Source organism: Pseudochaenichthys georgianus, chromosome 12 (assembly GCF_902827115.2).
Source record: "Pseudochaenichthys georgianus chromosome 12, fPseGeo1.2, whole genome shotgun sequence".
NCBI classification, from domain to species: Eukaryota; Metazoa; Chordata; class Actinopteri; order Perciformes; family Channichthyidae; genus Pseudochaenichthys; species Pseudochaenichthys georgianus.
This window is the reverse complement of record NC_047514.1, coordinates 8,015,254-8,041,416: the sequence shown is the minus strand read 5'-3', so window position 1 is coordinate 8,041,416 and position 26,163 is coordinate 8,015,254. Positions and strand designations below refer to the sequence as shown.

The 26,163-nt window shown below is 40.7% G+C and overlaps 2 protein-coding genes across 3 annotated transcripts in view; one reads left to right on the top strand and one right to left on the bottom strand.

Annotated features, from left to right (window-relative positions):
* Positions 1-2,523: 2,523 nt before the first annotated feature.
* Positions 2,524-11,545, bottom strand: rassf6 (Ras association domain family member 6). Of its 2 annotated transcripts, none has more exons than XM_034096516.2 (11): positions 11,494-11,545; positions 8,607-8,674; positions 6,482-6,560; positions 6,120-6,280; positions 5,224-5,318; positions 4,852-5,051; positions 4,655-4,756; positions 3,954-4,005; positions 3,753-3,871; positions 3,549-3,646; positions 2,524-2,899 (listed from the first exon to the last, which is right to left on the bottom strand). In XM_034096516.2, exons 2-11 carry the CDS (start codon positions 8,663-8,665, stop codon positions 2,824-2,826), a joined length of 1,041 nt encoding a protein of 346 aa, XP_033952407.1. In that variant the 5' UTR covers positions 8,666-8,674; positions 11,494-11,545; the 3' UTR covers positions 2,524-2,823. The 2 variants fall into 2 exon arrangements, with proteins under 2 accessions (XP_033952407.1, XP_033952406.1); XM_034096515.2 differs by lacking the exon at positions 11,494-11,545 and adding an exon at positions 8,908-9,034.
* A 3,564-nt stretch (positions 11,546-15,109) lies between these two features.
* The window catches only part of musk (muscle, skeletal, receptor tyrosine kinase), a 47,370-nt gene continuing 36,316 nt past the window's right edge, over positions 15,110-26,163 (top strand). Inside the window, exon 1 of the mRNA XM_034096528.2 lies at positions 15,110-15,430. Coding sequence (XP_033952419.1) covers positions 15,361-15,430 — 70 coding nt within the window. The 5' untranslated portion in view covers positions 15,110-15,360. The remainder of the gene's footprint in view (positions 15,431-26,163) is intronic.

Genomic DNA, 26,163 nt, shown 5'->3' with positions numbered 1-26,163 from the left:
TGTCGTAAATTGTGCACACATTTTCCCAATTACATGTTGGATTAACTTTATTGATGTACATTAAACATGACATTCACTCAAGTTAACATTGAGAAGAAGATACTTTGACTTTTGTGTTGAAACATGTCTCATGTCATCATTGATATGGTGTAATTTCAGTTATGCATATTGTTTTGCTACAGTTGTTTGGAAAGCTACTGTAAACTTAGAAACAATATGCAGGTGATGAGCTGCGTTATATGTGCAGTATTATTTTGGTTCTCAGATAATAATGGCCCATACTCCTGACCGCTTCATATAAAGTCTTTAAAAAAGGGCTTAAAGAAGTCAATTAAGGGACATTTCTTCGGAACAGGGTAAGTGATTTCTGGTGGCAATGGCATTGGTATTTTAACAATTATCTTTAGTTTTTTTTAACATCTTTGGACCATGTTGTAATTAAGAGTTTTTACTTTAACATTTAACAACGTATTGTACATACCTGTGTCAGATAATTCATCAACAATGAAGTGTCCATCCTCAGTTCAAACCCAGTTGACAATAACATGTAATGCCGTTATTTAATATTTCAGTAAGAATGTAAAATAAATGTACTCTACTGGCATTCAGACTAAACTTTCCTTTGAGATAGGATCACAAAACTCCTCTGAGCCACATACTGTAGTAATGCCATGCCACACTCTTTCCATTTCTTAAAGGCGTATTAAGTTCGAACATCACATGAAACTCTATCCTCTAATAAAACAACCAGCTACAATTTTGCTCTCATTTGGTCATTATCATGGCGGAGGAAAATTAGACTCAGCACTGCATAATGTGAGGCTGTCTGGTGGGCTGGCAGGCCTTTAAAACGTTTTTGCCACAAAACAGCCCGGGCACCACCGCTCAGTGTGCTCACTCATCACCAAACCATTATTTAACCATTAGGATGGCTGCGTTTCCACTTGTAAGCATTTTCCTGGTTTACACAGACATCTCCTATTTGTATGCCTGATCCATTTGATCAAATGGAAATAGTTTGGAAGACTTAAGTAATTTAAGATGCATTTGGTTTCGCCCAACCTTTCATATTTTTTTTTTTAAGTGTTGCTGCTGAGTCTTAGGGGGATTTGGTAGGCATTTGAACTCAAAAGCTATATCAGGGATGATCAGATATAGTTAATTGAGCGAGACTGGTCCCTTGGAGAGCATTACAAGTCTGCATCAGGCACCGACCATGTGCACAAGGGAGCAGGCAAGCAGGCAAAACCAAGAAATAGGCGGGTAATGGAAACAGGCAGGCTCGCAAATGAGGGTGGTGGGAGAATAATACTTTTTTTGTAAAGGACTTAGGAAAAGACGACCGTGGTTTTAAGAGACTGTAACTGAACACTGGCAACATATTTATGATGCACCAGCGGAGGTTATTGATGCATGTCTGCTGTGGGAAAACTACAATTTTCCTATGATGGACTACAAAAACACACTTGGCTCCATGTGTTCTGATGTTGTTTCATATGGACTTTGTTAATGTGGACAACGGTGCAAATTATAAATTAATTGTATTTGATGGTCTTGCAACAATTATTAGCATAATGTTCATAGTTCGGCTTTAGGTTTAACATACTGTACACATTTAAAAACACACATGCATTTTGGATGTAAAATGTTTGAGATGTACCATAACTTACATGTTCTAGGTTAAACGGTCACAATCGCTTGTTTCCGTGAACAGAAAAATGTTGCATCACTTTAAGTGTTGTGGTCGCAAGGACTTGCGGGACAGTGTTATCTCCTTCGCTTCTGTAAAGGATTGAAGCTCCATTTTCTATAATCTAGAGATGTTGAACAACTCATCATGGCTGGCATTTAAGTACTGTCAGAAAGCTTCCTAAGAAATAAAAATAAGTTTGGATTGCAACCAAGAACTGAGGCTTGAGAGCCGGTGAGGCATAAGAGACAATCTGGCAGAAAGTGGGTGCTGGATGGCTGATAAGACCCTGATGAGGGAATGAGGAACAGGTGAGCAGGCAGGTGAGGGAAATCAGGAGGAAACTCGAAACAGCTGATAGGCAAAGCTGGGTTTGCATCAGGGGGATCTGTTATAAGCTGAAAGGAGCAATTGCAGCATGTTAATTAAAGGAAATGAAATTGATTAACTACATTTTATTGTTAAACTATATAGCTGTACTTTTTCTTTTGTAGTATTGGGAATTGAGACATGCCTGGTACTTTCCCCTATTTCTGTATGAAGCCTTATTGTCTTGTTTTGTCTTTATCTAACATATGATGTGGAATTCTATGATAAAGAAATAAAATGAAATAAAGGTTTGTCCTTTAATTCCATAACAAAAGGAAACATGTCTTCAAATTACAAAATGACTTAATAAAGTTAAAGACTTATTTTACATCCTTGAAGACCAGGTTACACTTTCAATTGGCTTTTTAATATATATATAATCCTACTTAATCATTTTTAATTCAATCACAATTCCAGAAAATCTTACTGCATAAGCAAAGAGTACAAAAACACATAAGACGTCATGTTGGTCCCACAAAGTATATTTATTAACACAAAACACTGATTTACGGTTATTTACAGCAGCATTTACAATTTCATCAGGAAATTATTTTTAAAAAAAGGAAGGAATATAGATCACCTGACATACACAAATGACATAAGTGAAAAACAGTTTCTGTCAGTTTGTCCGTGGTATTTTACAGAATATTCACCTTTTTGTTTCACATTCATACTTTTGCATCAATAACCATGTTATTGTATAGTTCTCCACAGCTACTCCTTCGTGGTGCTGTGATGAGTGAAAGGCCTTGTGTTGGAAATTGTCACACGCTTGTCTCAATGTGAGGTGACATCTTACGGTTCAGTATAAGGGACAGGAGTCTATGCTGGTTGTGGAACCTGACAGACAAACAAAAAAGAACACACATTTTAAATATACAAACACCACCAGTATGCAGCAAATACAAAAAAAGGGAATTTAGAATAATGGCGCCATCACCTGCCACAGAAGTGTTACGACAGAGGTTTTTATGATGAACATCTATTGACAAATGTTTTCAGGAGAATGAAGTCATGCAAAAAAGAGCAAACTAAATTACGTTATACGATTGTGCACTCTATGGCTTGAGTATAATGACGTTGTATTATATTTGAGGCCAGGAAATTAATAAAATAATTCTGGTGATGTATTTCTTGATTCTTAAAGTTTTCTCTTGTGTTTGTGACAAAAACACAAATTAAAAAAAAGTCAGCCTCCGGTGTTTGGAATGAATATTACAACGACAACAAAAAACTAAAACAAATTCTCCTGCAAAAACCTATTTTAATAATGAGCTTAATTAAAATATTCATATTTGGATCCCAGGAGAGTAACACAAATAGATCATATGTTTGTTCTCACTTGCCTTTCAGGGATGTATGCCTCAAAATGCCAAAAAACGTTGCATTTTCCTATCGATCTTCAGATGTCACTGTACATTTTCTCAATAAAGCAAATGGCATCCTGTATGGAAGTGTTTCAATGCAACAATTACAATTGTATACTCACTTGTTTAGTAATCTCTGTATCTCTCTGTTCTCCTCCTCTCTGAGTTTCAGTAGAACCTGCTGCAGGATAGGAAGCTCCAAGTTCAGGTACTGTGCTACCTGAAAGAAAAACAATAACCTTGTCAACTAAGACATTTAAAATAGCGAATAAGACACAACAGGAGGGTTAAAGTGTATTTGACGGGTTTCCTGCTAGACAACTCACGGCATTGCTGACTTCCTGTTCGTCCATGTTGATCAAGAAGATCTTCATAATGTCGTCAGAGGGTCCCTGCAGTATGCGCTCCCACAGGGGCTGGTCTCCGTCACTAAGCTTCCTCTTTTCTGGACACACACACAACATCAGTGAAGCATTTTGCTGTCTTCCATCTTGTGATTGTTAAATGTAATGTGTGAAAAGCCTTACCTCCACTCTGATGAACACAGTATAGCGCAAACTCCTGAGGGTCGTTCTCTATCTGTTGAATAAACACAGAAGAAACATATTTACATCAATAACCAATCCTTGCTCTGGTTCACAAATGTAAGTCTATTATTCTCTTTTTAGTAAATCACATCCCTTTTCAGCCTATATTATTTGTGTTTTTTAAATATTTATGATATATATATGTTTCTTAAATAAATGAAAAGCTGTATATGGCAGTGTAATCCATAATACATGGATACAAAACGTGTTATCCCAATATCCCAATTTAGAAGTGTGTCTCAGGCATAGGGAGAAACGCGCTGCAGCTTCAAAAACAATGCAACTACAAAAATACAAATGTGCCAAAACACATTAAAATGTCTAAACATCTTCACTAACTTGACAACACATACACAGCATTTACTAAAAGCGCTGCCTTAACGAACCCTTTTCGAATAAAAAAATGCTGCAAATGCAAAAAAAGAGCAAGAAGCTCGAAAAGGACACTCAAACGAAACTAATAGTCATTTCAAATAACATAGCCAAACTTTGCCGTGTAATTCTTAACTTTATTAACAGTAAAATAAATATAAATCATTTTAATCCTGCAAATGTCCATTTAAGAGGAATTGAGTCTGTTAAAACCAGAAATAAAACAATGTTGTGCCTTTTCTCCTACGATTTGAAGAACAAAAGCTCACCTTGAACTTGTGTAGGAGCTGTTCAATAACCTGGTTTGTGTTCATTTTGCTTGAGATACGAACTTTAGTAGGGGTGCCAAAGGATGGAGTAAAGATGGCAGTCTGTAGAAGAAGACAGGAGAAGGTAAAGGAAAGTTACATAGAAAGAAAATGACACTGATTGATTTAAAAAATAAGGAAGTTGGGCAGAAAGCCACCTTATAGTTATAGAAGTGTCCATTTATGGAAAAGCGGTGTTGTCTTTCTTGCTCCCTTTGTGCCGCTGTCTTCCCCCTCCCCCTCCTCCTCTTCACCAATGAGGCGTCACTCATACAGCGGATCAGGTTGGACTCCGTCTCCAGGTCGCAGCTCCTCTGCCTCACAGGACGCAGCGTGGTCGTCTCATACACAGCAGGGCCTTTAGAGGATACATAAATATTAAATAAAATGTGCCATATTCTACATTGGGTGCAAAAGACCAAACATATCACACTGTTGACTTGTTTGGTGTTGGTAAGACAACATCTTTTTGTAAAAACAATCAAATGAACAATGAGGTTTGATTACAATGTGTTATAAATAATAACAACCTGGCAAAGGTTTGGTGACGACTGTGTCGAGTGGTGTGTCAGACATCTCATCTATCTGGTGAAGGTCCGAATATTCTCCCCATCGAGACATGCCCCTGCAAAAAGACAGAGAAGGGAAGAATCATCTCAGAGACTTAAAACGGTTTCTAATTTAATGCAAGTAAAAATGACTATTCACACTAACTAATTAGAAGTGGTAATTCATGCTAACCCTAATCCCAATGTATTCACACTGTTGTGTATCTGTTTAGGAGCCCACTTTATTGTATGTTTAAGAAGGACAAATGCATTTGAAAAAAAATAGGACAGAGTTTTAGAATTACTACTACTATCTACTTGTAAAGTCTATAGTTTTTACAGTAATTTAAATCTTTTAGTTTTCAAATATAAAACGTTTTATAATGTATGATATTGATAATACAGTTTAGAAACAAACCCAACTAAATTGTGCAAGACGTCAAAGGTAAATTGGGAATACAAATTCTTATAGATATCACTAACTCCCCCAGTTGTTTACTTGCATTAATACAATGTATTTTTGCAAGTTTTCTTAAATGTTATGTTTAATGTGACAGATTAGGGATTATCTAATGCAAATTTTTGGTCAATTTAAAATAAATCTCCAGACATCAATGGACAAAGAAAAGTCAAATGAACACCCAAATGTGTATTTTGGATGTTTTTCTTTCTAATAGTCTAAAAGTATACACTATAGTATACACTATACAAGACACACTATGGAAGCAAAACAGCCCAAATGATTATCATTGCCTGGTTTTAACTGGTCAAATTAGGATGACATAAAATGTTATTGAGATGATTCCATCAGCAAGATGGTCTCACAAAATAACTATCTTATTTTTCTAATGCCAATGAACAGAAAATCTGAAAGGCACCTCTTGTCTCCGATGGGGCTGACTGGGCTGGTGGGTCCGGGAGAGATCAGAGGAGCGAAGGGCAGCATCTGTTTATCGTCCTGTATCTTCAGACGGATGGGTCTCCGTACCCCCCAGGAGATATTCAGGAAGCCTTCCACCACCACCTCTCCATCACCATCCTGTTACACACACAGACCCAAAGATACCTGCACGGTGTATAATTACTATAATAAATTCAATAACACTACACTTTATGAGCCAAACGTAAAAGGCAGCTATTTATTGGTTATAAATAAGAGCCTTCAAGATATGCGATACAGCTGTGACAAGTTCTTTCAAATAATAAAAGGAGATCATAATAATGTCTTATTTTAACATACCAGTAAGTAACTGAGGTGGAGCTGAGTGTGGTCCTTGAGAAAGCAGTTGTAGGTGTTCAGCAGTGAGAGAAACTCTGCTCTGAAATAAACACAACAGAACAAATCTGTTATTACTGGAATTTATAGATTTTATATTTTAAATACATGCTGTTTATTTAGCATTAGTGTCAAGTACAACTCTTAACACCACTGTCAATCTTTTTGTCATACATTTCTTTATTACCATTAAAATATAAAACATTTTTATTTATGTAACAGGGAGTAAAAAAGGTTTTGCAGATTAGTTTTTCTAAGTTGCAATATGTTGCCCTTTCCTTACTATCACAGTTTTGGATGGTGATTTTTAATTTATTAATTTATGTAATTGTTGTTGGAATACTAATTTCGGCCACAAGAGGCTGAAGTGCAACACTGACCCATAATATACATACAACCAGAAGGTTTTTTTCCAGGTGAATTTCAATTGTTCTATGCCTTCAAAATAGAAGTGTGTTACGTAACCTGCCATCACACAATATATGCACATTGTGTTTGAATTGAATGCGGAAATAAAGTGCCTTACCATGAGTTCTACGAACCCCTACAGTCAGCCTACAGAGCACATCACAGCACAGAGACCGCCCTCCTCAAGATCACTAATGACCTCCTTCTCGCTGCTGACTCCGGACAAATCAGTATTCTCATCCTCCTCGACCTCTCTGCTGCTTTTGACACTGTTTCTCATACAGGCCTCCTGAAATGCCTCTCTGACAACCTTGGCATCACTGGCACAGCTCTGTCATGGTTTCAGTCCTATCTATCAACCAGGTCTCAGTTTGTTAGCATCAGCGGCTCATCCTCCCCCTCGGCCCCAGTCAACCATGGTGTCCTCCAAGGCTCCCTGCTTGGTCCCCTACTTTTCACCATTTACATGCTCCCCCTTGGCCAGATCATACGTCAATTCGGTCTCAATTTCCACTGCTACGCTGACGACACTCAGCTCTATCTCAGCACCTCACCATCCGCCCAGCTCCCTCCACAGTCTTTGGTCAACTGTCTCCATGCCATAACAACCTGGATGACAGCAAATCTACTCAAACTCAACAGTAAGAAGACTGAGCTCATGGTTGTGGCCCCCAAAGCACTGCTCCGGAAGGTTGGGGATCTCCTCCTCCACATTGACGGCTGTTCCATCTCCCCATCTCCCGAAGTCCGTAACCTGGGTGTCATCCTTGACTCCACTCTCTCATTTCAGTCACACATCAAATCCGTCACTAAGTCTGCCTTCTATCACCTCAGGAACATCTCCCGTCTACGACCATCACTCTCTGATTCCGTGGCCGAGACCCTCATTCATGCATTCGTCTCCTCCCGGTTGGATTACTGCAACGGAGTCCTGTTCGGGGTTCCCAGTAAAGCCCTGGACAGGCTCCAGTATGTGCAGAACTCGGCTGCCAGGGTGCTCACTCACACCAAGCCCTGGCAGCACATCACCCCCACCCTGATCCACCTCCACTGGCTCCCAGTCAAGCACCGTATCACCTATAAACTCCTTCTTCTGACTTACAAATCCCTCCATGCCCTCGCCCCCCAATACCTGTCTGACCTTCTCCGCTACCACACTCCATCCCGGAAGCTAAGATCATCTGGACAGGATCTCCTCTCCACCCCCCGCACCAGGTTGCGGACTTTTGGTGTGGCATCCCCCACCCTCTGCAACCCTGGACATTTTCAAAAAAGCCCTCAAAACGTACCTTTTTACCAAGGCTTTCCCCACTGTATAGTTAGTTTAATAGGTTTATTTTTCCGCTACTTCCCCCCCCCCCACCCCCTTAACCTATCTGCCTTTTTTCCCCTACTCCCCCCCCCTACCCGACTTGTAAAGCGACCTTGGGTTTCCTGAAAGGCGCTATAAAAATATTATATATTATTATTATTAAGGGCTTTCACACAACTGTTTAAACACATACATTTGATTATATTCACTTTGTTGTCCTTGTTTTAAGCTTTAGCTGATTCTGGTTTTGAATTCATGAGTATTTTAATCCCAGGTGATTATCAGTAAACTTGATAGTGTCTATACAGTATGTACCACATCCTGGACTACTTTCAGGCAAAATTCAGCAGAGTTTTAGCAGTGTCCCACCTGGATAGAGTCCTCCCGTCCCCTGCATGAATCACTGGGAGAAGATCTGCTTTGTTCATCTCGGGTTACTGCAGAGAAAATAGAAAATAACACATAAAAGAACAAACTATTCATAGCAACAGCTTCTGTGAACTCTAGAGCTTGGAGCAGTAGTTAACATTGTCAACTAGTTGAATGGTACTTCCTGAATGAAGGCACATTAGCAGCATTACGGAGAACGAATTACACAGAAAACAACACTGCACTGGTTAAACCAACACGGTGTTAATCCCTCCACACGGAACAATATAATTAGTCTTACCGTCTAACATGACAAACAAGCATATATTCTGTCTCTTTGTCTCTTTCACCTCTGCTTTAAATATCTTTTTTTCCTCTCTCCCTCTCTCTCTCTCTGAAGTTTCTGTGTTATATTTGTCCCTCTCTCGCTCTTGCCGTTCCTTAACTCTTTCACTTTCTTTTTTTTGTGTGCCTTCTCTGAGAGATTTAATAACAGTACTCCACCCAGCAACCAGTGATGACAGTGTAGAGCTGAACATTTGTTTATCCTTCGGGCACAGAAGCATATGAGCAGAGCCTGCTGGAAGTATCCACGTGGCTGCTCCTTTTTGAACCTTTTTTTCTTTCTTCTGAATGAATGCTATGGTCCTATTCGTCCCTTTCTTTCACTTTTTCCAGCTCTCTGTCTGAGCTTGTTTGCTGCTAAGAAATATCTAAGGTATTCAGCAGTTGTCATCATGCCCCAGCAACCCCCGTCATACACAGGGAAGAACCACTTTATACCAGCAAACAAAAAAGTACAGCATGCAATTTTCCATGCAATGATTATAAAAAATAAGGAGATCCCATTTTATCAATCTGAAACATGCGTACTGATCACCTTCAAAACAAAGATAAGGAATTAAATGTTTCATAATGTCGTAATAAATGTGCCTATATTGGCATTTATCACATGATTCTTTGACACATCGGATGTCACATGTGAAATGTCGGCTATCACAAATTATGTTTTACACTATACTTAACTTATATCTGTTGTGATGTATACACGTCATTGCATTTTATAACATGTTAAAGTGAAGCCCATTGGTGAAGTTATACACTTCTTTTTTAATTATAGTGCAGTAAGATTTCAGAATGTTCAATATTAGGTAACAGAGAGTGCATACAAGAAAAAAAGCAAAACTTGAGATTAGCAAAAACATAAGAAGAAGTAAAATGTTTGTCCACCTCATGTCCTCAAAATTACATTTCCATACAACTAAAATGCATTGTCAATTGCAGTTTTAGGTAAATTCAAATTGTCTCAGATTGCGTTTGTCCGAATTAATCATATTTCACCTCCACATAGAGGAGGTTAGGGTGGGTATACATTGGTCAAACAAGACTTTCACCAAGGAGACTGTTACTTGAGTTCTGCTTGAATTAACCTCCGTAATTTAAAGTTACAAACATACTTCTTTCAAGCCAAAAATGTATAAATGAGCTTCATTTCAGATCATTGTTCTTAAACTCAGTCTGTAATATTTGTTGATAATGCACGAAAACACTTAAATCTGCTTCTATTCTTCTGGATCTCAACAGTCAACATAAAAAAAACATGTTTATTTTCATGTTTGAGAATGAACATACTTCACCTGGGGCATGTGCAGATATACTTTAATAGAAAACATGTGTTATAAGTTTACAGAATAATGTTGAAGAAGAAGAAGAAGAAGTAGTTAAGAGGATACATTTTCAGTTTGTTGGTGCATCAAGTCCAAAGCTTTCTCATGTATGTCTAACTTGAACTCATGCAAGCTCTTTGTCTCACAAGCCTCAACATGCAGGTTTTGAGTGTTCCTTGAGCAAAGACATCCAAATGGCATGAGTGTGTGATTTGTGAATCACATGGAGTTCAAAAGTCAATAATCTATGAGAGTTCATACAACCAACAGAGGTATTGTTCTTTAAGCAGCAGTTATTTTAGCCTTAGATCAACATAACTGTTCCAAGCATCAAAGGAATCTCACAAAACAAGACAATCAGGGACTTTTAAATAATCGGACAGGGCAAAAGTCTGCACTATAACCCCATGAGGCTCACCACACAACACTTTTTGAGTGACTACAAATTGAGAGACTTTGCTATTCTTTGATATGTATTACCGGTTAAGAGTGAAACAAGATACAATGTATGCATCTGCATTTTTATTGTAAAAAACGACACAGAAAAACATAACCAGTGGGGAAAAAGCCAAAGCAAACCATGACACACCCGTTCTCTCCCTGTATTGCTTTCCTGTATGCCACTCCCCCTCTTTCTGCCTCACCTTTACACTCCTTTCTCCTTTAGTAATGTACTTGCTGTTTCTGAATCACTTGCCCAGATTTGACCTAAATATTATGTTATCTTAGTATAATGTCCCCTGTTTAATCATAATCTCTTATATGGTTTTGTTTTAGTATATTAAAATGCATTTACTGCCTTACACTGATTAACACAACACATGTTTTACACATAATTTCTAGCAATGTATCTGCTGTGTCTGTATAAACAAAAAGTGCAACAGACACTACACTGAGTTGTAAAATGAAAAAGGTATTTATACAATTGAAACCCAGAGACTTTAGGTTATATGAACTGTGACATAAATGCTTGCTTCACCAAGTTGGCAATGAAGGAGGAGTTAGCTGTTTGTTATTCAAATGGTACACTATTATTGTTATTCAAACACTGCACTATCTTAGTTTTAATTACCCATTACACTATGGTCAAATTCAAATAATTTCTGTATTAATAAATGCTATTGTTAGCTTAACATAGCAGCTTTTTGATCTTTTACTTCCATAGAAAATCAAATTAAAAACATGGAATAACAAATGATGAAAGAAACATTCACTCCTACCTGGCCAACAGTCTCGAAACAAATGAGGATGATTCACTCTATGTTTGAGGTTATTTGCATGTGTGTGTGTGTGTGTGTGTGTGTGTGTGTGTGTGTGTGTGTGTGTGTGTGTGTGTGTGTGTGTGTGTGTGTGTGTGTGTGTGTTTGTGTTTGTCATAGGTCCAGAGTACAGTGCATGTGGTCGGAGGTGAGGTTGTAGAGCACACTGCAGCAGCTGGTTAATTATTGCAAGACACGTTGAGACAGTGTCGAGAAGGAGGGGCTGACTGACACCAGATATGACTCGCCTGCTGTCTGTGTGTGTGTGTGTGTGTGTGTGTGTGTGTGTGTGTGTGTGTGTGTGTGTGCGCACGTGTGCGTGCGTGTGTGTGTGTGTGTGTGTGTGTGTGTGTGTGTGTGTGTGTGTGTGTGTGTGTGTGACAAGAGACTGAGTGTTAAAGCAACCTATTTTATTAAGTTTCAAGCTGCTAGCCAACTTTAAAGGTTTGATCTATTCAATATCTGAGTCAGTATTTTTTTACTATGTATGAGTACACACAATGAGTTTGACTACAATTTGAAATTGTTCTACTTACACTAACAAAAACAGAAACATACTTAATAAAGCAAGGAAAGCAAAGCTGAACTTATAAATGTGGAAAAAAAACTATTATGTACATAGTGAACAAATAGGTGAAATGTATATAAAACCCAACAATGATCGACAACAAACAATGCATTTTCAGGTCAAATGTTTGCAGTACAAAATAGTACTTCATTTAAGGACTACAACAATGTATACACTGTACACTAAGTCAATGGAAATCTAAAATTGACATCATGCAGCTGGTCATACAAGTTGACAGTTGCGTGTTCATAAAGTAGAATAAAGAGAACGATAATCCAGGAGAGTTTACTGAGAACAAACATTATAAAGACATAATAAATGGGTTCAATCAAAGGCACCACAGTCATGACGCTCATTGTTAGGTAAAGAGCAAACACTCAATGTTGCCACACCAGGACAGGTGTAGCAAGCAATACCAGGTGGGGCTATAGGCAAGCTCGCTGACCCTAAGTATATTGAGATGAGAATATCTCCCCTGTATGTATTCAACCTGCACAGAGAGCTGATGCTATTGATTGAATATATTTCTAACTTTCTGAAAATACGTTTTGTTTCACTATAACAATTATTTCTGACATGGAGTACCACAGGGAACAGTGCTCGGTCCTGTGCTATTCTTCTACTACATGCCACATTTGGGGAAAATATTAAAATATAAATTACATTTGTTTTGTTGAATGTTTGTTTTGTCTCAATTTCCAATATTTAACCTGTTTTAAATCTGCATCCGTAATGCTGTTGAACATTTGAACAGTTTGATTACTTTTTTCATTTATAAAGTAAATAACGATATTTCTCTTAAATAGTATCTATGTTTTTTTTTTTTAAAGGTGCTGCAGAAATAAAGTTTTTAGCACAAGTATAAATAAATGTTTTGATCTGTGAAAATCATCTGCTCCACTCTTTTCTTTTTCTTCCTTAACAGGGACACCATGTGGATTACAGAGCAGCTTCAGTGGAACAAAATGGGACTCTAGTTTCTGGTTAAAGACGAAATAGGCAGGGAGGGTCTTAACATATAATCTAACCACAAAGTACAGTACTTTTCTGAACCCTGAGGCAGCAGCTTTCAAAGATCTAAAAGTGAAAATTGTCATGGTGTTATTAAGGATGCCAGGGTCAAATGTGTCTTTTAAGTGTAACCATGCCTAAGTGTCTATGCTCCCTTAGAGAAAACAGCTCCACATTTGAAAAATTACTGAATGCATGCAATGCAAACACGTTGCAACAGTCGATCCACGAATGCAAAACAACCAGTGTCCAATTTTCTGAATTAAATCATTTATGAAAAAGTGTTGTACTTAGTTTACTTTTTGGATTGTATTTTAGGAGCAGAGCATACATAGTATGTGTCAGCAGAGGGAACCAGAGGAGTTACAGAATTAAACTGCTGAGTCAGTAGTCGCTTGTATATGGTATTTTGACACTGAAATTGTGTTCTGGTATTGGGGGTGTACATTTAATCGTGTACTGTAGATTAGTACAATTGAGGTACTTTATTGGAGTATTTCCAAGTTTCCACTTTATACTTCCACTCACTACAATTCAGAGGCAAGTATTATACATTTTACATCACTTCATTTCTGTAATACCTTTAGTCACTAGTTTGCACATTCAATTTAATAATAAAACATTTACTCAACAAGTAAGAAGTGATGTATTAGTATGGATAAACACTTACTCAAAGACGCTTTTCAGCAGTATGTTGGCTTTATTAGAAGGGGGAAATCATATACCCTGCATAACAGCAACACCTAGTGGCGTGCAGTGTGAATTATCTACTGATAGTTACATTTGTATATACATTGTTATATAAGACATGAAGATCATAGAAGGTGAGAGTTATGCACAGTTTAAAAGGGATAAAGGGACAGTCAAAATGTGGACATTTTATGGATCTTTTTTTACAGATTTTAGCTCTTGTCATTCCTCCTTTATTTAAATATAAAATCAACATCAAAAGAGATAGTAGGCTATGGTCTATTATATCAACCGAAATCACAAAACTGCAGTCAACTTCAACCCTTTACGTTTTTAAAAAGCAACAGTTAAAACATATTTTTTGTTTTGAAAGATCTAGACTATAGTGTTTCCTTTACAAATAAATGTTACTTTGCCTGCTGGGGGGAGTACAATAGTTGACGCAATCCAAACCAGAACGGATGAGAAGTAAATGAACTGAAATGCCATTCCTTTCCTAAAATAACACAGGACATACAGGCTGGCAGGCAACAGGTGGACACAAAGGCTGCCTCCTGGACTTGTGCATATGTCAAAATGTGACGGTAAATACATGTCGAGTGGCGAGTTTGAAGATGCCTCTGTGTACATTTGAGAAAAGAGAATAATGTGTTCTACTGCACGTGTTACAATCTTTACATGTACTTTTAATATTGTTATTCTGCAAATAAGACTTCAAACTGAGACAAAACAAGTAACAGTGTAGTGTCATGTACAGTAACAAACTTTAGGGGGTGATGTGGCTATGTTATGCTGCTTGTAGCCTATGTTTGTTTGTCCCCATTATGTTCAAATAGGGTAAAGTTCTGTATAGTTCCAACTTAAATGTTTCATCAATGTAATGTTGTATGTCACATTCTGTTTGTAGTCAATGTAGTCAAAGGAAGAATAGCTTTTTCTTCCTTCTATTTCTGTAGCCTCACTGACACAAATGTGACCTTTGACTTGGGACATGTCACTAAAAAGCAGAACCTTGAACTTAGCTTGTTGTGTTGCTCCATGAATAAAGTCTGTTGTTGATCACTGTGGATGAGGATAGCTCTCCAGCACTGTAGCCTTTGGAGCTTTGAGCAAAGCTACAAAACCTGAGTGACTGTACATGAGGACAGCTAGCAGCTGCCACTGTCACACACACACACACACACACACACACACACACACACACACACACACACACACACACACACACACACACACACACACACACACACACACACACACACACACACACACACACACACACACACACACACACACACACACACACACACACACACACACACACACACACACACACACACACACACACACACACACACACACACACACACACACACAGAGAGAGAGTGACTGAGCTGGTCCTTGTTGAGCACAGAGATCATGGCTGTCCCTGGATAAGACACACGCAGCCGCACACAGTGAAGGAAAACACCAAGAGAGAACGTCTCCTGACCTGCCATGGGATTCTAACAACCAGGCCTATTCTGTGTACAAAAAGGACGGATATTTCTAGAGCCAAGATGAAAGCCGTGGAAACCATTTCAGTCTTTCTGCTGGTTCTGCTCAACTCAACTTATGGGATGCAGAGAGGTACGTATAGAAGGTTTCTAAATGCTTTAATTAAGAGAGCTTTAAAGACTGTCTTTTTAAGCAAAAGTAATCAAAAGTGTCTCAGGGTATTGTAAAAAACAGTGTTGATTCCGTAAAACAGTTTTCCCTTAATAGATAAGGTAAATAGATAAATAATGTATAAGCTTATGTGTGCTTGGTAGGCTATATTAACAGTATTTGCCAAACAGAAATGACAAAAATGGGAATATTAAAAAAGGACAAGGATAAAACATATATGGCTTTTGAATGATCTTGATTTTAAATGTGTTAGAATACAAAGGGCTCAGAAAGCTCAACACTGTCAACAATGGATAGGTGAGAAACAAAAGTATCACGCTGAGCATCTTTTATTCTGGCTTGACTTTTTCTAAAGAAAACAAATATTGAGTTTCACCACATACGTAGCTGTGAGATCAGCTATTTTCTACCACATCCTGTAGGGAAAAGGAGAAGGTGTTTATAAGCTTCCTTAGTGTAAATGCGACTAAATCTATATCCTTCCTACACTCTGGCATATCCCCTGAGCAGGCTGTTGTAAATGTGTTTAGGAACCGATTCACCACCACCACCACCACCACCACAGCTATACTGTACAATAACATGATGCATGTTGTATATCTGTTGAGTATAATTACTTGTAAGCTTTAATACAACTTAGTGGGTTTAAATATATTTCTAAAAACACTTTCAGTAAAAAAAAAATCGACATCTCATTGACGCGAAAGACTTGAACGCAGTAGGTTCGGCCTTGGCCTTGGGATTTCAGGACATGTGAGATGGGCACCATTTTACAGTCACATGCATAGGCATCCAGAGCAGGCTATTGACATACAATACATGTTTTATGAGTACAGATGTAGAGTGTATACAGAAGATTGGCTCAGAGAAACAGGTGGTGTAGCTTCTGTCACATTCGTCCAGAGAAGTATTGTAGCTGGGATTGAGTTGCCATGGTGCGGGCTTTGCAAACGACCTGTGCTTTGCGTCAGTGATTAGAAGGCTGAAATGAATGTGGATGGCATCTTTGTGTTGGGCCAAATAGTCTTAGGTATCCTGTCAGTAATACATTGTGCTTAGGAGGGAGAAAATGTTTAGAGCTGTTGGGCCTGGTGACGCTCAAAAGGCGTCACATACCGCCATTCGAGAAGTAGGCCTCTGCGTCTTTATACCAACCCAAAAGGCACCTTAAGGCATCGGTATAAGACGCAACAGCCTTTTTATCCATCACCGATGTTAGTCCACTCGCATAATTGTTAGAATCTAAGAGCAATGGACGTAGTGTTAAGAGCGAGAAAGTCCATCAAGTAAAGGAAGGGTGGATTCATCAATCAAACACTGGACTTAAACCCGAGTTTGAACTCAAAGTTGAGTTGTTTTAACTGACACATTATGTCAACATGAAACTAATTCCCTCAGCTATATGAAATTATGTCAATAGTTAAACTAAACATTTGAATTTTGTAACACCAAACCATCATCCTTTTTCTAACCCTAACGTGGTTGCTTAAACCTAATTTAACAGCGACCATTTCAAATTGTTAAGTACTTATTTTTACAGGCGACATTATGAGCTACATGAGATGGTATAGTTAACCATGACCATTTCACGTGGTACTGTTATTTTTTTTATTTTTTTATTTATTTATTTATAGAAGGGCCATGCATACAAACACATTAATCTCAGCAAAGAGAAGAGATGCAATATGCCAGATTATAGCTAATAGCTAATTTCCATCTGTGGTCCTCATTATCACGTGTTAGATGCCCAAAGCAAGTTCTTCAAGACACCATGCAAAAGGCCAGATGCTTCTTCCCAATGGGGAAACTACGACAAGAAGGGTATCATTCACGTTGACATACAATAATTCAACCATTACACTAAAGCAACAAATGCCCTTGTTCCTATTATAAAATAGGTATTTCCAGATGTGTCAGACTGAACCTAAATAGATTGCTTTTTGAGTCCAAGTGTAATCCTCCGTGACACAATCAACCACAGTTTTACAATGTGTGGCTGTAGATTATTTCATTCATTTAATCGTTTATTTGAACCGGGACACTGCACATTAATGAATATTTTAAACAAAATAATGCTTTGAAATGTAAATGAGCCGGATTTTAGCTTTGAGCTAATTTCCATCCGTAGTCACATACACATACAACATTTATGAACATAGCATTTATATACATGGCAAACAGAAATACATGATATGCAGAAAGAGCATGAGCAGCCAACACACTCTCACTCCCTAAGCGTCCAATAGCAACGTTTGGTCAGTGTCCGTGGCGTCCAATTGTGACGCTCCTAGGCTCCTTCAGCGTCATAAAGGGACGCAAATAGCTTTCAACTGATTGCAATGTATTCCCATCTGCGTCGGGATTTGACGCTCATGGAAGCACGGCATTCGTTTGTGTCGGCTGCCCTTAAAGGTAATGTGAGCGTCCATTCCCAGGAGTAAAGGATGGCAGAATACACTACACTACCCAGAATCCCCAGCTATCGTTTGGACTACACCATGTGCTCTTGACAAACCCCGTGATAGTCCTCAAGCTCTGTGATTGGAGAGTGTGCTCCGAGGGTTAAGCCGATTCTCGAACAGCACTTGAAATGGGATGGAACCACGGCAGACTGTCCAAAACTGGATTTGAACGGGTCCACCGCGTCCCCCCTCCCCCACCCCGTCCCCAGAACTACACATGCTGGCTATTCTGTTTAGCAACATGTTCTCTACGCGTCTACACGTCTCTACTGGGAGTTGTAGTTTTAAAAGACGTTTTCATATTTCCCATAATAAGAAGTTGCCAGTATTAAACTGTGTACATCCCTGGAGGTTTAGGGGACAGGAAACACTCACATTTAAAACATATAATTAATAAATGGGTGAAAATTGCTTGTGCCCATTATGGGCAGTATTAATATATATACCCACATGCCAGCTAAGGTCAGAAGAGCTTTATTTAACAGCTGGTCTTATGTGTGTGACCCCTGTGATAACATTACATTACATTAATTGATAAGCCTGAAACATGCACTTGTCAAGGTTCAGAGGCACATTTTGCAAATATGGCAGTAGCCATCGATCAGCTTAAGATAAGATATACTTTATTGATCCCAAGTTGGAACATTTGCGTTACATCATCATGTGTAACAGTTAAATATGCAGTTGTGTTTATTTGTAAATCATTTAGTATAATCACACAAATTCTGTGTTTTATATTCAACAATTCTGTGTTCTTTATTTATTTATTGTTCAATACCTGACAAAGCCGGAGATGAAATATCTACATACATCTTATAAGAGTATAATACATTATGTATAATATCAGTTAAAATAAGTGCTTCAACATAGTTAACATTGCTGGAGGTATGCACAAATATTGATAGATGTCTTGTAATGCACTATTGAGGAACCTGCAACCCAAGTTTTTCATTCAGTGCAGAACTACACCACAGTTGTGTAGGCCTATATGATATGTCAATAAACCTTAGAAAATCTTGAAATCTTGAAAGGGATGTGCAAAATAGTCATTACATACAGTCTTTAATTAACAATTAGTAGAGAATAACGAGTAATGAATATACTTTATAGGGATCCTATTAATATCTAATAATAAAAATAATTAAATTCAATAACATGCTTTAACCACCAGGTGTCCCTTTATATCAGCTGTGTACCTTTATGGTGTAAATACAGCCTATCTACCAATTGGATCAAATATAAAAGTGAGCCGAATTAGTGTTGATACTGCAAGGAGACGTATTGTGTGAAAAGAAATGTAAGATGTTGTTTAATGGCTGATATATTTATGATCCACGTCACGTTTTCAGTTCCTCATGTTTGTCTTCTCATCAGGGCTCTATAAATACAGAACTACGGCAAATATGTAATATGTAATGCAGCCGAACCGTGTATTACAATGCCGTTATGTGATGACTTTCAAAGAGAAAAGCAAGCACACTCGGAATAAAGTATTATTATTATTTTTTTTAAATGTTTTCGGTCTGTTTCCGGTATTTGTTAATGACGATGTGCTGTGAGATGTGAGACTGGAATTGCACAGGGGGAAAATAACGTAGGCTATCTTTAGATGCGGATTTTGTTAAACTAATATGTTTAGGCTGTGGACCAACACTATACATTGACGGGGAAGGGGGTAGCAATAAAGATAACACCATTAAACAGTTACACAACATAACAGAAATAATATCGATAGCAGCGTCCCTAGCAACCACCTTGGTAACAATGAAAACGTCGCGATTTCCTGAAGTAATCTTCGTAATAACTAGCAAACTAAAGATCATGTACATCCACTGCACACATAATCTGAAATAACAACTCATATTTCTCGCATCAAATGACATCAAAACGCATTTTAATGGCCAAACTAACTTTAAAATAGGCATTTTCCACCTAGAATAAAACAAAGTTCGGCCATGTTTTCTTTTTCTGCAGGGAGAAATTTGAAGATCATGTGACATAGACGCCAGCCATCGAATGAATGGTGAAAAAAACGGTGTTTGTCAAACAGAGCACATGGTGTAGTCCAAACGATAGCTGGGGATTCTGGGTAGTGTAGTGTCTTCTGCCATCCTTTACTCAGAAAAAACATTTGTTTCTCCGAATCGAAGGGGAAAAATACAAAAGCATTGCACACAATTTAAACCAATCAATGTTGTGTAATTAACAAGGATAATCTGGTGTTTTTTAGTCGATGAGTAGTGCAGATATCACTGTAAAATCAATCGACAGTAAGAGGAGTACTTACTTCCGGGTGTACAATTCTCCGTTATCCAATGGGAATGGACGCTCACATTGCCTTTAAGGGCAGCCGACACAAACGAATGCCGTGCTTCCATGAGCGTCAAATCCCGACTCAGATGGGAATACATTGCAATCAGTTGAAAGCTATTTGCGTCCCTTTATGAAGCTGAAGGAGCCTAGGAGCGTCACAATTGGACGCCACGGACACTGACCAAACGTCGCTATTGGACGCTTAGGGAGTGAGAGTGTGTTGGAGCAGCATAAAAGCATTTACCACAAGGAAGTACAATGTAGCAGCAACGACATATGAAGTGCAGGAGGAGATAAAAGAGCTACATAAAGTGCAAGAGGAGATTCCCCTGTATTAAAGTGCATTTAGCGGTGATTGCACGTCTGTTTGTTGCCCAACCATTCTTTGAGTTGTCCTTTAAAGCTATTGAGAGTGGGACAATCCCGTATCTGAGTTGGGAGGCTATTCCAGAGTGAGCTGCCTTTAATGGAAAGGACAATTTGTCCAAAAGTGGTCCGTCTATGATGAACTTCACAGTCTCCTCTGGTTTCTGACCTAGTGCAGCGTCCAGTGTGTTTTCTGTGGATGAATTCCCATAAGGGAGGAGGGGCCAGTCCATGTAAACATTTATTAAAAAAACACATACTTTTAAAAGACTTAAAATGGTCAAAACTCAAGAAATGGTGTTTTTCAAGGATGGTACAGTGGTGGTATGAATTTGGCTTTCCGTCAAACACCTTGATAGCTCTCTTGTACAGCTGTTCTATTGGTTTCAGGTTTGTGGCACAATCAAACGACCAGTTTGTCAAACAGTGTTCAATGTGGGATAGAATTATACAGTGGAGGCATGACTTTGCAGCATTGACAGTTAAGAAAGGTCTGATTTGTTTAACATTTTAATGTTTAAGTTGAATTTAACGGTATTGGATACTTTCTTGATATGTTTCTTAAAAGTCAAGTTCGAGTCCAGTATAACTCCAAGATACTTGAAGTGGGGGACAAGTTCTATTTCTGCTCCATTTAAAAACACATTAATATGAATATTTAGCATCTCTGTATTGACAAGTGGAGTAAAACTGAATTATAACTTTACTTTTACTATTCTTTTTTGATTTGTTTTTGAGGCTTGGGTTGTTGAGCAAAGCTAAGTTGTTTGACACATAATAATTCACTAGCCCGAAGGTCCCCGCCGACGGGGACCCTGATTTTTGTTATACACACTCACACAAATATTTTTAATATTTTTTTAAGAATCTTTTTTTTTATTTACATTTTTTTTTTTTTTTTTAATGGAATGAATACCTATAGTGATTATTCAATGTAATACAATGATTTTTATAGTCTGGTATCTGAAAAAGGTCAAATGGCACTGATGGGCCAAAATGGGCCCAAATGTGCCCAAAGCTTATTCCGCCTGGACTTTATTTTCATAAACCTCTCTAAAAAGGTCAAATGTCACTTGTTTTGCCTCAATCTTGATACAGGGTACTTATTATATGTTATAATTTGGATTCCTAAAGCTTTTAGGCTACTAACCCATCATTCAAGGTTGGTCTTCACTATAAGTAATGGGTTTTCTTTAGGCGGAGACAGGAATTTACATTTTTTTGCTATGTTCCATCTGAATTTACTCTGACACAGAAACATCTATATTGATTCTGACACTTCTACATCCAACTCACAGATATAACCTTGCTTTGATAACAAACATTATTCATATAAACCTTTTAGAAGTGAAGTTACAGTCATTTGTTCTGGGAATGTCATTTTCGAGCCTGAAACCTGAAAAACAGGCTCGGGGTTTAACAGGTTGTGCCTCGCTGGGATGAGCTCACTTTCATTAGCTCTTTGATTTCAGTTGAGATGTATGTGAACAAACAAATAAAATCGGTGTTGATCATTATTAATGTGTTACATAAAAGAATGATGTAAAGGCCTCCTTTAGTCACATGGGTCTAGTTACAGTAATGAAACAGCTTTCAAGTTTTATGTTTTAATAAACTGTTGACATCATTAGCATTACCATTTATAATTACCCACGTAAGAAATTGTCACGATCTGTCTTTATGGTGTTTTGTCTTGTCTATATCTGTTTTTGGTTTTCTGTCTGCGTTGTGTTTTGTCTTGTTTAGATCTGTCTGTGGTTCCCTGTCGTTAGTTTCCCTGGTGTGTCTGATTACCCGATTGTGTTCACCTGTGGCCCCTGTGTTTTCTCCTCCCTCCTCACCTGTGTCTTGTTTGTGTGATTAGTCTTGTGTGTATTTAAGTTCTGGTTTTTCTGTCTGTCTTTGTCGGTTCGTCTTGTGTATTGGCTTGTCCACGGTGAGTGTTCTGTTCTGTCATTTTCCTTATAGCCTTGAAATAAAGGAATTTCACGTAAATCTGCATTTGGGTCCTACCTGCTTCACACATCGTAACATTACGAACCGACCATTATGGACCCAGCAGACTCAGCCCATTTGATGCGACAGGCGGAATGTCTTGGATACTCTCTGGAGTACATTTTTTATACGTGGAAAGGCGCCTCATCTAGACGGGGTAGAGAGGCTGCATTGAAGGAGGCACGTCAGGAGGTTGCTCGCAAGCCCTGGCTATGGAGCTTGTTGCCCGAGTGGCTTAGGGTTTTCTCCTGTAGCCCTGAGTGCCAGTCTTCATGTTCTGACCCTTTCTTGGGGTCTGGTCTGGCGTTTGGAGGTCCACGAAGCCTCCAAAAGACTCCTAAGAGACGCAAGGCCAGGGTTCCAGCCCCAATTCCGGCTCCAGAACCGGCCTACAAGGCCATGGATCCATGCACCAGTACCGGCCCACGCAGCCATGCTTCCATTCTCCATTACCTGGCTTACACAGCCAGGGTCCAGGCTTCCGCTCCGCACCCAGCAGCAATGGTTCCGACTCCAGAACCGGTCCCCACAGCCATGGTTCCGGCTCCAGAACCGGCCCATGCAGCCATGGTCCCTGCTACAGATCCGGCCCACACAGCCATGGTCCCAGCCCTAGTCATGGCCCCAGCAGCCATGGCTCCGGCCCCAGCAGCCATGGTTTTGGCTTCAGTACCGGCCCCAGTAGCCATGGTCGCAACTCCAGTTTCTGCTCCAGGACTGGCGCTCCGGCTGACGCCAGCTGCCCGTGTCCTGTCGGCATACCGGCCGACTCCAGCACCTCGTCTCCTGTTGGCTCTCCAGCCGACGCCAGCTCCCCGAGTCCTGTCGGCGTACCGGCCAACGCTAGCTCCCCGAGGCCTGTCGGCGTACCGAGCGACTCCAGCACCTCGTCTCCTGCTGGCTCCCCAGCCGACGCCAGCTCCCCGAGTCCTGTCAGCATACCGGCCGACTCCAGCACCTCGTCTCCTGCTGGCTCTCCAGCCGACGCCAGCTCCCCGAGTCCTGTCAGCATACCGGCCGACTCCAGCACCTCGTCTCCTGCTGGCTATCCAGCCGACGCCAGCTCCCCGAGTCCAGTCAGCATACCGGCCGACTACAGCCCCCCGTGTTCTGTTGGCGAACCAACTCTCTCAAGTCACCCCTCCAGTTCCCTCTCGAGTCTCCTCTCGAGTTACCTCTCAAGTCCCCTCTCGAGTCATCTCTCAAGTTTCCTCTCCAGTTCCCTCTCGAGTCTCCTCTCTAGTCCCCTCTCTAGTCCCCTCTCGAGTCCCCTCTCAAGTTCCTACCCAAGTCCCCTCTCAAGTTTCCTCTCAGGTCCCCTTTCGAGTCTCTTCTCGAGTCTCCTCTCAAGTTCCCTCTCAAGTCTCCTCTCGAGTTCCCTCTCAGGTCTCTTCTCAAGACACTTCTCAAGTCCCCTCTCGAGTCATCTCTCAAGTTTCCTCTCCAGTTCCCTCTCGAGTCCCCTCTCGAGTCTCCTTTCAAGTCACCCTTCCAGTTCCCTCTCGAGTCCACTCTCAAGTCTCCTCTCCAGTTCCCTCTCAAGCTACCTCTCAAGTCCCCTCTCAAGTCCCCTCTCAAGTCCCCTCTCGAGTTCCCTCTCAGGTCCCATCTCGAGTCCCTTTTCGAGTCCTCTCTCGAGTTCCCTCTCGAGTCTCCTCTCGAGTCCCCTCTCGAGTCCCCTCTCGAGTTCCCTCTCGAGGTCCCCTCTCGAGTCCCCTCTCAAGTCTCTTTTCGAGTCTCTTCTCGGGTCCCCTCTCAAGTCCCCTCTCGAGTCCCCTCTCGAGTTCCCTCTCAAGTCTCCTCTCGAGTCTCCTCTCGAGTTCCCTCTCGAGTCTCCTCTCGAGTTCCCTCTCGAGTCATCTCTCGAATTCCCTCTCAAGTCACTGCTCGAGTTCCCTCTCGAGCCCTCTCTCGAGTCCCAACTCCATGTCCTGAGCCGTTGGAGGTCCCGCAGACTGCTCTTCTGCTGGGGGTCCTGCCAACCCCATGTCCTGAGCCGTTGGAGGTCCCGCAGACTGCTCGTCTGCCGGGGGTCCTGCCAACTCCATGTCCTGTGCCGTTGGAGGCCCCGCCGACTACTCTTCTGCCGGGGATCCTGCCTACCCTGTGTCCTGTGCCGTTGGAGGCCCCGCCGACTACTCTTCTGCCGGGGGTCCTGCCATCCCTGTGTCCTGTGCCGTTGGAGGTCCCGCCGTCTACTCTCCTGCCAGGGGTCCTGCCAGTCCTGTGTCCTGTGCCGTTGGAGGCCCCGCCGACAACTCTCCTGCCGGGGGTCCTGCCAATCCTGTGTCCTGTGCCTTTGGAGGCCCCGCCGACTACTCTCCTGCCGGGGGTCCTGCCAATCCTATGTCCTGTGCCTTTGGAGGCCCCGCCGACTACTCTCCTGCCGGGGGTCCTGCCAACCCTGTGTCCTGTGCCGTTGGAGGCCCCGCCGACTGCTTTCCTGCCGGGGGTCCTGCCAACCCTGTGTCCTGTTTCGTTGGAGGCCTCGACATTACATGTCTCGCCGGGGGTCCTGCCAACTCCTTGTCCTCTTCCGTGGGGAATCTTGCCGACAACTGTCCCACCGGCTCTGGTTACTGTCCGGTCAACACCGGCTCCTGCCCGGTCCCCTGAGAGCTGTGGTCTTCGCCCCTCCTCGAACTCTGCCTTGCCCCCGGGCCGTCCGCCCGAGAACCCCTTTTTGAACTCTGCTTTGCCCCCGGGCCGTCCGCCCGAGATCCCTTCCTGGTCCTCTGCTTTGCCCCCGGGCCGTCCGCCCGAGATCCCTTCCTGGTCCTCTGCTGTGCCCCTGGGTTGTCAGCCCAGACCCGTCCTCCGGACCCCCTCCACTCACCCTGGTGGCCCTAGTTTTGTGGGTGTGTCTGATTACCCGATTGTGTTCACCTGTGGCCCCTGTGTTTTCTCCTCCCTCCTCACCTGTGTCTTGTTTGTGTGATTAGTCTTGTGTGTATTTAAGTTCTGGTTTTTCTGTCTGTCTTTGTCGGTTCGTCTTGTGTATTGGCTTGTCCACGGTGAGTGTTCTGTTCTGTCATTTTCCTTATGGCCTTGAAATAAAGGAATTTCACGTAAATCTGCATTTGGGTCCTACCTGCTTCACACATCGTAACAAAAATGGTGTTATGGTGCCAGTCAGTACTATAAAATGCGCTCTAGCAGGATGAATTAAGACCATATAGTCATTTAAAAGATACATTAATGGGGGTTTCTGTGTGAGAACAAAACTATGTTTTGTGTTTGTCTAGTTTGACCTCTTGATAGAATCAAGTATAAAAACCAAATATCTGCTCTGCATTTACAATTGTTTGGTCAGTATGAAAATCAACCAAGAGGATGAAGTGTAGATCAAAGCAAACAACACATGGATGTTGGACAACTTTTCCAGCTTTGTTATTGTGAAATTCTGTTTCACAAGAGACACAACAAGCATAATGTCCTCAAACCTTAATCCTTTCCTCCATTCTTTTTTCTTCCTTCTCTTCTTTCCCAGTTCAAAGAAAGTTTAAAACAAGCCCAATTTCTCTGATCTCGATCCACATATAAACAGTTTCTGCCTCA